This window comes from Pithys albifrons, chromosome 17, assembly GCF_047495875.1.
Source record: "Pithys albifrons albifrons isolate INPA30051 chromosome 17, PitAlb_v1, whole genome shotgun sequence".
Classification (NCBI taxonomy): Eukaryota; Metazoa; Chordata; class Aves; order Passeriformes; family Thamnophilidae; genus Pithys; species Pithys albifrons.
Window position 1 is genome coordinate 9,348,949 of NC_092474.1, and position 14,359 is coordinate 9,363,307.

The 14,359-nt window shown below is 49.5% G+C and overlaps 2 protein-coding genes across 2 annotated transcripts; both read left to right on the forward strand.

Annotated features, from left to right (window-relative positions):
- Positions 1 to 716: 716 nt before the first annotated feature.
- Positions 717 to 2,712, forward strand: GSC2 (goosecoid homeobox 2). Its single transcript, XM_071572305.1, has 3 exons — positions 717 to 1,038; positions 1,816 to 2,063; positions 2,611 to 2,712. Exons 1-3 carry the CDS (start codon positions 729 to 731, stop codon positions 2,710 to 2,712), a joined length of 660 nt encoding a protein of 219 aa, XP_071428406.1. The 5' UTR covers positions 717 to 728.
- A 1,051-nt stretch (positions 2,713 to 3,763) lies between these two features.
- ESS2 (ess-2 splicing factor homolog) lies at positions 3,764 to 12,946 on the forward strand. The gene is made up of 10 exons (XM_071572310.1): positions 3,764 to 3,966; positions 4,501 to 4,669; positions 5,616 to 5,711; positions 6,311 to 6,477; positions 7,714 to 7,831; positions 8,529 to 8,662; positions 8,809 to 8,911; positions 10,219 to 10,328; positions 11,243 to 11,358; positions 11,905 to 12,946. The coding sequence occupies exons 1-10, from the start codon at positions 3,820 to 3,822 to the stop codon at positions 12,188 to 12,190; spliced, it is 1,446 nt and encodes a 481-aa protein (XP_071428411.1). The 5' UTR covers positions 3,764 to 3,819; the 3' UTR covers positions 12,191 to 12,946.
- The last annotated feature ends 1,413 nt before the right edge of the window (positions 12,947 to 14,359 follow it).

The window sequence follows — 14,359 nt, forward strand, 5'->3', positions numbered from 1 at the left end:
GCTTTCAGCAGAAAATAAATCAACTTTCACAGAGAGTTCTGGTGCAGCCAAAGGCTGTGCTGTCATTAAAAATGATTTTTTATTAAGCTGAACTCTCTCCTCTCTCATATTGTATGATATGACAGCTTTCTTTTGATGGGAAAGCTTTCATTTGGCCAGAGAAAAGGATAATTTGCTTCTTTTAAGGAGTTAATCCTCTGGTCCATTTCCGGGCTGGGAACAGCTATCCTCCCCCTTCCTTGGATCGGAGGCTGCAGCACAATGGAGATCATAACCACCTCAAATCTACACCCGAGATGGAGAAATCAGATTTCCTTCTCCAGTCATTTTTGTGGGATTAGCTAAATCTTAGATCCACACTAACCCTTCACAAAGCTGCCAAGATTAGTTAGAATTTATTTTATCCACGGGGGCGTTTACGTTTTTCTTTCCAAAGGGATTATATCTCTCTACATATATATATATTTAGGGTGGCTTCAGTCATAAAGCAGCTGGGTCAGAAGAAGGAAGAACACGGGTGTGTATGAAATAAAAACTCAGCTGTGAGAATGACAGTCACTTGAAATGCCAAGACAAAGCAGCAGTTCTGGATGGTTTTGACAGTTCATTTTAAAATCCACATAAAGCTGCCCTTTTCCTGGCAAGACCCCATTACAGAGGCAGTGCACAGAGAGCAAACCCCCTGAGCCCAGGCTGCCCATTTCCTCAGCTGCTGCTGCTGGCACGGGATGACTTTGGAGCCAGCGTCGGACACCGATGCCAGCAGGAGAGGCCTGAAGAAGCCATGCCCGTTCAGCATCGAGGACATCCTCTCCAGCCCTGTGGAGAAGAGCCCCCAGGTCTTTGTCCCGCTGTGCCTATGGAGCATCTTGGACTGTGCACCCAAGGGGCTGTGTGAGCTGGAGACCATCCCAGCCAGCTCCTTGCAGGAGGACGAGGAGGAGGAGGAAGAGGAAGAGCTGGAAGGGGCAGGCTGCAGCTGCTGCTGCTGTTCTCACACGAGTACCCAGCCCCTGCAGGACAACTCGAGTTGGCTGGGTGAGTGTTTGGGTTTGATTCATGGCCTGGGGCTCACAGAGGGGCTGGTACCAGTGCTGGGTGTGGGGGAAAACCTGGGGGTTGAGTGACACTCTGGCATCTGCCCACAGTGGTCTCTGGGCCAGCTCCAGTGAGCTGAGATCTGTTCTCAGCACATCTCCCAAGAGTGGGCACTTTCACCTGCAATGTTATCAGGATTTGAAAAGCAGCAGGTGCTGTTTATTACTGGATATTACTTCGTGTGAAACTCTTGATAGGCTGATGTTCCTAGGGGTGGAAGTTCTCTGTGGGGCCCCACAGTCACGCAGCCCAGGTGCAAACCTGTGCCTGTGCTTTCTGACACCAGCTCTGGGGAACTTCACTTATCCATTCAGAAAGAGTTTTGGCTACATCTTGCAAAATTGGTGCATCTAGGGGAAAAAAGAGCAGCAGCAAACCCTTAAAAATGCAGTTCAAGAGCATCCTGAAAGTTCAGAAATCCCCCACGTTAGGACCAAAACATAGCTCCTTGCCAGTCTGTGAGTTTCCAGCTATTTTCTGGAGCTGCCCATAGTGCAATTGGTAAGTGAACAAGGAAAACCCAAGCAGTGTTTCTCATCTGCACCCTTCTGGAGTGATGCCCTAAGCTCTTCTCTCGCTTCTGTGGGAACCACGCAGCCTGTCAACCACTCCAGGTGACCACAATATGCAGGGGTCCAACCTATGCCCGAGCTGCCCTGAGCAGGACGGGAGTTCCAGCCCCTCACACCAACACCGCCGCTGTCCCTCCCCTTGCAGGTGCCCGGCTCCCCTGGCCCATGCAGCTCTTCCACTCGGCAGTCAGGGTGTGTAGGAGCCACCAGGAGCACTCGAGCCCGCTGCAGACTCTGCAGCAGATCCAGCGCCGCACGCGCCGGCACCGCACCATCTTCACCGAGGAGCAGCTGCAGGCCCTGGAGACACTTTTCCACCAGAACCAGTACCCGGACGTGGTCACCCGTGAGCACCTGGCCAACCGCATCCACCTGAAGGAGGAGAGGGTGGAGGTGAGCTCCTGTCACTCAGTGGAGTGCTGCTCCCTGCGGTCCCAGGAACACAGACCAGGGTATTGCGCTGTCTCTTTCGGGAGCCGCAGACCCAGGGCCTCATTTTAAAATCTATCCTTGTGTACTTGCCAAGACAGAGCTTAGGGATGGCAAGCAGTGGGAGAATATAACCAGCTCTGCTGGGCTGATTTGTTCTGGTGTCCAGTCCCATGGCCCCACATGATCCATCTCTCCCAGAACCACCTTTATTAACACACAGACGTGCTGAGCTCTGCCTATCCCCTGCACCCATATGTATATTCCTTACTTACGTGGTCTGTGTGACTTCTGAATTTGCCATGGTGGAGTCCCAGCTCCCTTGTGCCCCTTATATGTGTCTGAGCAGGGCTGCAGTGCAGGGACTGATTAAATTTGGTATCAAACTTTTATATCAGGAAATGTACTACAGTCTCCCCCAGCTCACAGGGCACAGTCCAGCAGCATAACTGCCTCACCTCCTCCCATCACCACAGGAAATATAAAAGCCCTTTTATTTTGCCCTTTCTAGGTTTGGTTTAAAAATCGCCGGGCGAAGTGGCGGCACCAGAAGAGGGCGAGCGCCTCAGAGCTGCTCCAGGGCCCCAGGCAGCCCCCCGAGGAGCGCTGTTAGCGCTGTCAGCTCAGCACGGCATCCCCACGAGCATCCACCGCCCGAGGCTGACAGGCTCTGCAGCGGGGCAACCCGAGGGGGACTAATGAAGCAAAAGGGAATCCCTGTGACTCACAGGGGAGGAGGAGGAGAGGTCAAAACAGACACCGCACTTTCATATCCCTCCTCCAAACCTGGATCACCTGGCAAATTACTCAGCAGGCGTGATGTGCAGGGGACAGAGCTGTGCCAGTGTTAAATGTGTGTGCTTCCAGAGAAGGGGGGACTCCCTTCTTGTACGTGGTCTGTACACATAGTACTTGTGTTCGTTTTACTGCTGTAACCTGCAAAATATCCTGCAAATGAATGTTTCCTATTTGCAGCACCTCAGTGGCATCTGGAGTTGCTTTTGGGGTGGCACTTGCTGAAAGGGTGATTTGTTCGTAATAAAGGTTTAACACGGTTCCTCCCCACGGCAGGGATGATCCCTCGGCTGTGAACAGCCAGCGCTCAGCTCACTGCGCTGCCAGCCGGGTCCTGCCACAGCGAGCGTGTCCCGTTCCTGGCAGGTTCCGTGTCCTGTAAAGCACCGAGATCAATAAAACTGTCCCGACACCGCTGCCCAGGGATACCTTGCATAGCCCCGAGCAGGGGGAGCCCGGGGTGTTTCTGAGGGGGTCATGCGGCGTGGGGCTGCTGGGGGGACCCTTCCAGCTCCCATCTCGTTCCCATCCCGGCTCCCATCCCAGCTCCTATGCTACCTCCCATCCCACTTCCACCCCGCTCCCATCTCGGCTCCCATGCTTCTCCATCTCGCTCCCATCCCGCTCCCATCCCGCTCCCACCCCTCTCCCAATCCTATCTCCCATCCCGCTCCCATGCCTCTCCATCCCGCTCCCATCCCGTCTCCCATCCCTCCCCATCCCATTTCCCATCCCTCCTCCCGGTCCGACGAGGCTCCTTCCCGCGGGTCCTCCACTCCAGCAGGGGGCGCGCTCGCTCCGCGCCTCTCCGGGGCGGGGCGGCGAGCTCAGACGCTCCCGCTCCCCGCGGCGCGCAGCCGTGACGTCACGACGCGGAGCGCTGGCGGAGGAGGAAGAGGCAGTGGCGGCCGCCGAGCCCGACGCGATGGAGGCGGCGGCGGTGCCGGTGCCCGTGGCCTCCCCCGCCGCCCTGCTGCCCGCTGCCGCCTCGGGCCCCGCCGCCGTGGTGCGCAAGGAGGCGACGCCGCCGCGGCAGGCGAAGAAGATCCTGGATGAGGAGGCCTACATCGAGGTGAGGCGGCGGTCCCGGGAGGCGCCGCTTCGCCGGTGCCGGGCAGAGCGTCGCCAGCGCCGCGGGGCCTGCCCGGGGTGTGCCCGGCTCTGTCCGCCCGCGCCCACTGCCCGCTGGAACCGCGGCTGCGGGGCGAGGCAGCGCCCTGGCCGTCCCCCGTGCTCCCGACGGCCCCGCGACAGCTGCGAGCGCTCCGACCCGGGGCCCGCGGCCGCCCGTCCTGCCCGGGGCCCTGCCCGCGACCCTGCCCGGCGCCCTGCCCGCGGCCCTGCCCCGGGCCTTGCCCGCGACCCTGCCCGGGGCCCTGCCCGCGACCCTGCCCGGCGCCCTGCCCGGCGCCCTGCCCGGCGCCCTGCCCGGCGCCCTGCCCGCGACCCTGCCCGCGACCCTGCCCGGGGCCCTGCCCGCGACCCTGCCCGCGACCCTGCCCGGCGCCCTGCCCGCGGTTCTGCCCGCGGCCCTGCGCACCGGCCCCGAGCCGAGCCGGCACTCCCGGGTGACTCGGTGTGGCTTAGCAGCTGTTTCTGTTTGCAGAGCTTAGAAAAGATCATTCAGCGGGACTTCTTTCCGGACGTGGAGAAGCTGCGAGCACAGAAGGAGTATCTGGAGGCTGAGGAAAACGGCGACTTGGAGAAAATGAGGCAAATTGCCATCAAGTTTGGCTCCTCCTTGAGCAAATCGTCGAGGGACACACCTGCACCCTGTAAGAACTGGCTCTCTGGGGCATCAGGAGTTCATGCCTGAGTTGGTTGCGCTGCTTTAACCTCGGACAGACAGTGCTTATCTCACAGGTTCAAGGCTGACATTGCTTAAGAGTCTCTGTGCCAGGCTGGGCAGCAGCCAGGGCCTGGTGGCTGATGCTGGATTTCTCTTTGATGGTGTCTAATAACTCCTTGTTGGGAGAAAGGTTTTGGAAAAAGCAGCTTTTGAATAACCGTTCCTTCTGGGCATGTTTTGTCAAGTTCCTGCTCCTGGGGAATGTTACCTGCTCAGTGTTAATGCTATCAGAAATTCCAATTATTGTAGCTTTAGAGGTGCTTGCTGTGTAAGATTTCCATGTATTAAGGACAGAAGGTTTGGAAGCTGGTGATCATCAGAAGTTTCCACAGCAGACTTCCAATGCCCTGTTGTGTGTTTCCTTTCAGGTTTTTACATTTTTATACTCCTAATTTACAAAATAAAAGTATGAAACCAAAGTATAATTTTATGCTTTTTATATTTCACTTTGAGGTTTTTGTGTTAAAGCCCAGCCCTTGGCTGAGCTCTCTCAGTGGGTTTGGGTAAGTGGCTTTCTTGTGACAAAGGGCACTTGTCACCAGGTGGTTTCCCTTCCTCCCCAGTGCAGGTGCTGGCCCTGGCCTGAGTTAAGGTTGTTCTGCTGGTGCTTCTGTTGGCAAAAGCAGGGGGTAGGGTGGCAGATATTGGGCTGTGGCTCTCCTGGGAATTTCTCCCAGCTGGAGAAAAATCATGTCTTAGATGAGGCCAAAATCTAGACAGAATAGAATATTTTGGAGTTTTTCTGCAACTTTTTAATTACATTGTTGTTCTCTTGGTGTGCCTTCTGTGACTTGTCTGGCACATGACCCTTGCAGCAAATGTCCTGTTCTGTGCTCTGGTAACCAAGTGAACCTTTTTTTTTTGTGTGACAGATGTTACCCCAGCCACGTTTGAAACCCCAGAAGTGCATCCAGGTGGCCTTCCACTGGGAAATAAATCCAAAGGCGGCATCAAATCTGCAGAGGAAGGTAAGAGAATATTGTTTCTCTGGCTGAATTCTTCAGCAGCAGGAAAATATTTTTGTGAGCCCTGTCTTTTGTAATGGTTTGGGTACTTGGCAGGTGTTTAAACAGTTTGCCTTTAAACTTCTGGTAGGTGAAAATGAACCCTCTGAAGTTGGACTTGATGTAATGTTTTACATCATGTGTTGTGTGAATTCTCTTTATGGCTGTATAAATTCATAGCTCAGTTGGTCTTTTCAAAGGCAGTAAATTTTTCTTGTGTCACCTGAAATAAATTCTGTGAATAAGCAAAGACTGCAGGGGTAGAACCATCCATAGAGCATGTTACAAATCTCTGCTAGCAGCTGGCCACTTTTGTGTTTCACCTTCAAAGCAAATAGCTGTAGGTGCCATAAAAGGTTTTATGTGAAAGTTGTTTGGATGTGTTCCAAAAAGGATTTATTACTGTACCACTCTGAGTGAATATATTTCTTTCCCCAAGTTTCATGTGAGTTGCCAGTGTGTCCATGGAAGCCTGGCTGCCAGGAGGATCAGGAGTTATGTGTAGGGCTCTCACAGAAAAGAAGGCATTAACCTTTCTCAGGCTTCTTCCCTCCTCTTGTTAGGAGAAGCAGAAAAAGATGATAAAGATGCCCTTCCCAGCCTGGACAGCTTCTTGGCAAAGCACACGAGTGAAGATAATGCTTCCTTTGAGCAGATCATGGAGGTGGCCAAGGAGAAGGAGAAGGTCAAGCACGCGTGGCTGTACCGTGCGGAGGAGGAGTACACACGGGTAGGGCCCTGCCCAGCTCTGCCCCTGCCCCTCCAGAGGGACACAGCAGGGAAATGCCATTTCTCTCCATTTCTTTCTTGCTTCATAAACTGAATATTATCTTGCCTTCTGTTTCCAAATCTTACTGTAATAAACACTGATGAGAATTATTGGCTCTGAACATGGGGCTATTGCATTACACTATTAAATTACTCATTATTGAACAAGAGTAGGAAGATCTTGATTTTGAGTGTTGGGTGCAGAAGTTGGTCATGACTAAATCAGAGCTGAGTCTCAGTTTCCTGTGTCCTGTGACTGCTCGTTGCTTCTTTATGCAGTCCTGTTTTTTCCCCATGTGTAAGAAGTGTTGACTTTAGTTGCTGAGGATTTGTCTCTTAAAGCTTTGAGACTGCAAAGTATTGCACTGAGTGCAGCTATTGCCCTTGGCACTCTCTTCCATAAGCAGCAACACCACAGAGAGCAGCTGAGAACAGTTCCTGGTGTCTGTCCATCAGCCCTTTGTTATTTGCAGTTGGACTGTGTCTCATTTCAGGTTTCTGTTGTCAGTAATAGCCTGTTCAGCTGCCCAGGCACAGTCTATAGGAGCCTGGCTGGCTGTGCTGTCCCCCTCAGCTCCCTCTGTGGGAGGCCCAGGAGCTGTTCTGGGGCTGCCTTGTCAGTGCTCAACCATCAGCAGTGAGCACCAGATGTGTCAGTGATGGATGTGGAGCTGCAGTGCCTTTAATAAAGCTTGGCACTGACACATGAGTGTTTGCTGCTCTTGTTGTGAATGAGTGTTACTTTTTTATTCCAGCTAATGTAAACCCTCAGAGTCTGTTACATTAAAAATGCCCTCTGTGGCTCATTATGCATCTTTGCTCCAATGCTTTCTCAGAATTAAAAGGCAGGCAGCAGGAGAGCTTCTGTAAAGCACAGGGGTTGTGTCAGGTCAAGAGGAAGCTACTGGAGCTGGTCTTGTGCTGAAGTTGTTTCTTCCTGTCAGCCAGCACTCTGGTCTGAGCTTGCATTTGCTTGCAGAGTGTGCTTCATGGGGAGTGGTTGTTTGGAAGCTCACCTGGGAACAGGATGGTTTGTCAAATGCCAATTGCTTGTGCCATGCCTGATGCAAAGTGTGCAGGTGGCTGAGCTTGTGATTGACCTCTCCAAATTGTGTCTGCCTGAATAAAAGATTACAGGAGGCTGTTTCTGACCTGATTGTTTTATACCGTTTTAATTTTTTTTCCATTGCTCTTTCAGCGACAAAATGAAAACCTGGCACTTCCTTCAGCAGAGCAGCAAGCTCTGGAGAATGTGAAAGCGGGGCTGGATACCTGGGAATACACAGCTCGAAACACCCTCATGTATTATCCAACAGGTGAGGTGTGTGTGTCTCCTGGGAAAGGCTTTGGTTCTGGGTGGGTTGACTCCAGTGCTTACAGCATTTCTACACATGACTGAGCAGCTCTTACAGGTTTTTTCCTTCTGTGAAGCTCAGATATGTTTTAAGAAAGTAATTATTTTTCTTTTTTTCCTTTTCTTTCTTACTCTTTTGGTCTTTTACCTCTGATTCCAACGTTTGATCATGTTCTAGTTGTCATTGAGAAGCTCATTACCTGTATAATAGAAGCACTTGTTTTCAGGAGCCAAAGCTCTTTCCAGTTTGGTCTGTCTTCTTTATGAGCACTTTGTTGTCATCTTTATTAATTCTTTGCCTCTTCTCAAAGTGTGGACTTGTTGGTCTGTTTGTTGCTATAGAAAAGTACATATTTTTGTAAATGCAGTTTTCTTTTTTGGCTATAAATGTACCATTGATAATTTCTGTGAACCAGTGAAGTAGAGAAAAGAGAGTCTTGTTGACTTTTTTCCTTAAATAAACATAATTCAATTTGAGGTGGTACAAAGCAAATATCTAGTGCAAATTTTGTTTTAAATTGTGAGAGATGCACACTGCAATTGCTGATGTGCTCTGTGTTGTGTAGGAATGTGTGGCAGGTGCCATGTTGATCAGGAGCTTTAGAGCAACTGCCTGGTGTTACCCGAGCCCTTTCCTAAAAGGCATTTTGCTTTTCAAGGTGTACCTGATGAGAGTGATGTATTTAAGAAGCCCAGGGAAGTTGTCCATCGAAACACCCGCTTTGTGAAGGACCCTTTTAGTCAAGCTGTGAGCAAATCACAGCTCCAACAAGCTGCAGCCCTCAATGCTCAGGTTGGATAATCTTACTTCTTCTGACTAAAACCTGGTTAGGCTCTGCCCTCTGGTGTGGTTCCTTCACCAGGAGAGCTGTGTGTGTGTGCGCGCGCTGGATGCTCACACCTTTCTCTACTTGAATGGCTTTGTCTTTTTTATTTCAGTACAAACAGGGCAAAGTGGGACCAGATGGAAAAGAACTGATACCCCAAGATTCTCCAAAAGTAAATGGATATGGATTTGTGGCTACCCCCTCCCCTGCCCCAGGTAAGAGAGTTTTCTTATTTCTCTGTTTTAAGAGGTCTGCTACTGCACTTATTTTGGTGCTGTGTTTGTTCAACACCAGGGGGTCATATATGGGGTTAGACAAGAAGGTATCTCATGAGCTGGTGACATTTTGTGTGCCGTGGATGGCAGCTCAATGCAGGGCTTAAATCCTAGTTCAGTACACTGGTAGAAGTCACTCTGTACTTAGAGACTCTGCACAAGCTGCCATGCCATTGCTCAGGAATCATCTGGAGTACTGTGAGCCTTCCTTGGTAGCTGTGGTGCTGCAGCAGCTTGTTTTATCCCTGGGCAATGCCTTTGTAGAGCTTAAAGACAAGAATTCCAACATTTAAGAAACATTAACTTTCCAACGAGTTCAGGTGCTTGTTCAAAATGAGAAGCATTCGTGTCAGTGTGACCTGACTCAGTCCTGGTTCAGCCTGGCTCTGGGGAATGTGGGATGTCTCATTTTATTCTCAGTCTAACCCACTGTTTTCATCCAAGTCTTTCTAAGTTCTTTTGTCTGGATGCACTTGTATATTAAATTCCTTTCGTTCAGATGTAGTAGCTGCAGGATTCTTTCGTCAGAACAAACTGATTATTTTTCTTCCAGCTGAAATGTCGGGTATCTGAGTTTATACCTGTTCTTCACCAGCCCTGCTGTTTCTGGGGTTTTTTTTGTCATTATGCCCAAAACTAAACACCGGGACATTCCCTGCGGGAAGCCTCTAGGTGGCGTTTGCAGCACACCTCGTGTATCCACTGCCTTTTCCAAACCCCGGACAGTGGGATTTTCTAGCCTTAGCCAGAGATTTAATTGGGCTCTTAGAATCCATTCTGCAGTTGTTGGCCAAGCACAGGCACTGCTTGGTACAGGCTGGCCCCAAGGTGAGCAGAGGGTACCTTTGGCTGTTTGAGTCCTCTGCATGTTTTCCTACTTTTAAAGAGTTCCTGGTGTTGAAGGAGTTTTCATAAAGTGGCAGAGGGTAAGACAAGTACCACAGAGGGGAAGATGAAAGTGTCACTAAGCAAAAACTCACCAAATGGAAAAAAACACATGGAAAGGAGGGTGCTTGGCTCTTGTAACCGAGAGGGTGACACAGTTGTGGGCAATCCTGGGAGTTTAAGTTTGGCTTTTAATGGAAACCACGTGTTACTCTTCACCTTGGCCGTGATTTCCTCTGCAGTGGAGAAAATGGTGTGTTGATGAATTCGCTGTATTTCCTAATTTGCTTCTGTGTTCTTTTTTGTGGTGAATGAACAGTCAAGTGTCTTGCATGGACATCACTTTTTCAATTTGTTTGTAGGTGTAAACGAGTCTCCCTTTATGACGTGGGGTGAAATCGAAAGCACCCCTTTGCGTCTGGAGGGGTCAGAAACGCCGTATGTGGACAGAACACCTGGACCAGCCTTCAAGGTATTTCATGTCAGGAAGTCAGCTTCCCATTTTTGTTTTGAGGGGAAGGACTAGGAAGGGAAAGGCAAGTGAGTAGGTGATAGATTAACGTTGTTGTGGAATGTGACACATCCCTGGGTGGTGTTCCCAGTCCTTGAGACTAATAATTTAGTTTGTGCTTGGAGGGTGGAGGTGGGCATGGATCCACGTGAAAGACACTTGGTGGAGGTACCTGAGGTGAAATACACACTGTTGCAGGAAAATGAGATTCTCTATTTGGTAGTGGCCCCAGACAAAGGGGCTTTGAGAGGAAACTAAAGAGACACTCAATTTCTCTGATTTTAATGTATGAATGGGTGGAAATTGTAGGATTTCCCTCTGTCTGGATCTTCTGCCTGTCACAGCCTGAGGCAGGTGTATCAATTGAGAGTATAAAAGACACTCTGGCTTTGCTAATGGCAACTAACCCTGCATGCTGCCTGTCTCCTGCTGGTGTCATTGAATGAGAACTGAGGCTCTTGAGTTTAAGAAAGGTGTAATTTGCTGTATGTGCCTCTGTTTTGTCAGACTCCAAAACCTTTGACTGGTTCTCCTGCTGTTTAGCAATATCTGTGTTTGCCTGAGAGCTGGCTGGCTACAGGCCAGGCAAGACACAGGTGACATTGTTTATCTAGGAGAGACAGCAGGAGGAAATGCCAGAGGTAATGGCTGCTTCCTTGACTGGACTGGTTTTACCATTTTTGTTACTTGCTGAGGCAGATTAAAGGTCTCTGTGTCCTCTCTGGCTTTTCTATAGCAGCAGGGAGGTGCAGGCTGACCCAAATTCTCCCTGGTGTAGATCTCTGTGCAGTGGAATCCAGCTGTGAAGGTGCTTTGACTCGTTTGTGCAGCACTCCTGAGTGCCTTGGTGAGTGAACTGGGTGATATCTTTATAGATCCTGGAGCCTGGACGCCGTGAGAGGTTAGGACTGAAGATGGCCAATGAGGTGGCAGCGAAAAACCGAGCAAAGAAGCAGGAGGCACTTCGAAAAGTGACAGAAAACTTGGCCAGGTGAGACTTCTGTTTTCACAGCAGAACTGGGGATGGGGATTATCTGATGAGATCTAAATCAGCAGATGTAGAAAGGGAGAAATGATGGAAAGGAAGGATATGGAAGCAGGAAGAGGTATGTACAGAGTGAAAGTTCGTAGAAATTAAAAAACTTGATTCCTGAGGGAAGGCGACTGGTGGCTGTCCCTGATACTGACAGGAGGTTGTTGTCAGCATTGCTGTTCTGCCCCACAGCCACCCAGCCATGCCTCTGGATCAGTGTCTTGCCTCATTGCAAAGACCAGACGTGGTGAGAGTTGCTTGGCTGGGTCACAGGAAGGACAGAACAGGCTCAGAGGAAAAGTCAGGTAGTGCCACTCAGGTGTGGGAGGGACATAGGACGATTCTCTGCCTCTTGTCTCGAGATACAGGCTGTATTTTCCTGCAGGCAGAATGGCTTCTACAGGCAGTGGGTCTGGTCTGGGGGGGCAGTGGATACTGAACTTTTCCTGATAGAGGCATATTTTTCAGTGTAAAAATCTTTTAAAACTGTTAATTCTATTTCAGCCTTACTCCGAAGGGACTGAGCCCAGCAATGTCACCAGCTTTGCAAAGACTGGTAAATAGGACTGCAAGTAAATACACTGACAAAGCCCTGCGAGCCAGCTACACTCCTTCCCCAGCCCACACAGGAACTCCTGGTTACAAGACCCCAGCCACTGGGCCTCAGACACCCCAGAGCACCCCACAGTCTGGGACAGTGTCTCAGACACCGGTGTCTCAGGATACTACATCGATCACGGACAATTTACTGCAGCTGCCTAAAAGAAGAAAAGCGTCTGATTTTGTCTGAATATTCCAACCACCAGGAAGGTGGTGGTGACCTGGCTGTGCTCAGCAGACTACAGACTGATTGCTGGAAACTGTGAAAATGGAGATAATTTTCTCTGTTTTGGATGGCCATGCATTTAAATTCATTTCTGTACAGACATGTCTATTTCTAAAGCAGGATAAACCTTCCTAAAAGGCTGGACTGGACTTTGTTCCAGCTTGTCAAACTTCTTTGAGTTTGTACTTTGCAGAAGAGGGGACACAACTGTGTATACTGAGACATGACACGGAATTTTGTAAAAGTTATTTTTAATTTGTATTTAAATTGATGCAGTTCACAGGTTAGACCAACTTTGTGATTTGTTAAAACCAGCAATCCTTGAGAGGACCCCTTTTCCTCCTCCACTTCTTGCACTTGTGCAGAATGGGATTTGCCTTGCTGCTTCTGCTCAGGCTTTTCTTTGTGCAGGTTTTGGGCTCGCCCTCCTCTGCAGCTGGCAGAGGGGAGGGGATCAGATTTGTTTTTATAGCTGCTCTGTGTGTGACTCAAAAGGCCTTGATGATGATGGTGATCACAACACAAGGGCTGGGGGCAGTCCTGAGTCATCCATCAGGATGACAGTGCTGTTCTGGAGGACAGAAGTGGTACTTCTGATAGCCACACTGGGGCTTTTCTTTGGTGTTCCACTGCCATTCTTTGAAACTTTTGGCTGATTTTTAGAATTGGAAAAAAAGGAAAAAAGAAGGCAATTTTAACCATAAATAACCTGCACTCAGAGCTGTGGTTACTCCAGTGTGTGCTGACCTTTGTGTGTGGGATGAGGCCTTTGGTGGTGTGATTCAGCCTGGAGAAGCACCGTGCACCTTTTAGGAGGAAGCAGAAGTAGCCAGATGTGCACACTTCTTGCACCACACCTGAGTACAAGGCAGCCTGTGTGACACTTGGCAGTGTTGGCATTTGCTACAGTCAGGTGCTTTACTTAGGGAACATCCTTGGAAAGTCTTATGCAGCTCTTTGAGGAGTGTCTGCAGCCTTCTCTGAGGTCTGGGGTGTTGGATGCTGTGTTTGTCTTGGTGGAGAGCTTCCTCTTGTGTGGTTTCCCCTGCCACTTCCAAAATTCCTGTCCCTGACTCTGAAAAACCTTTCCAAGGGACTTGGTTTTTATAGTGCAACTTGTAAAAATTAACTGATCAACATGACATTTCTAGGAATAGTGATTCAAGAAATTGGTAGTTTTTGCCTTTTTAGTCCAGAAATAACTGAAGGCTAAGTTTCTTCTTTACAGAAAAACATTATTCTCAGGTACTCCTAAATGAATGTGAAAGGAATCCATTTACTAAAGTTTCCATGCTTTCAGAGATGTTCTTTAAGAACTAAAGTGGCTAAATGCCAATCAAGTTCTTAGGTAATTTCAAATACTAATTATTTATTTCATAGTGAAATGCTTATCTCCATGAAACAGGAGCTCTTTGTGAGGGTGTGCTGGCAGATGGTCAGGCACTGGTCTGGAGTTTTGAGTCCCTGAGGGAACCAGGAGCAAGGGGTAGGTGTGAGGTTCCTCCCATTTGTGGGTGTGGGAGCTCTGTCCTCTGAATGTGGGATGCTCGTGAAGACAGGACAGCATTACAGGGACTGTGGGGCTGTGTTAGAGCGCACATGTGGGTCAGGAGTGGGGTGTGATGGTTCTACCATGGCATTTCCAACTGGTTGTGCTCATACCAAGGTGTAGCTGGAATAATAGAAAGGAGAATATGATCTCAGAGTGGTTAGTTCTGTGTTGTACAATTCATGCCTAAAAGCAGATTGCATTAAATATCCTGTGAATGATGTTGGTTTTGTGTTCACCCTCAAGTGTATTAACCTAGGCAGCTGTACTGAAATCACAATCTTGATTCTGCCACACTGAAGGGCCTTCACATGGTTTCTGGAAATGTAATTTATTCTCAGTTGAATGCTGAAAAACTGGATCTCTTGAAGGGGCTGTAGTGCTCTTCAGATCGGCTGTTCCTGTAACGCCTGCTGTATAGTCTGGTCTCTGCTTCCTGCTGCAGTTCAGCCCCTGCTATCTGTAATTAGGGAATCAGTAAATTTTTTGTTGCCAGATATTTTGCTGCTGTAGCAGTAGCAGATAATGTGCCTTAGAGGGCCAAATCCGATGTGAAAAGCCATCTTGGTTCTTGATGACTTGTG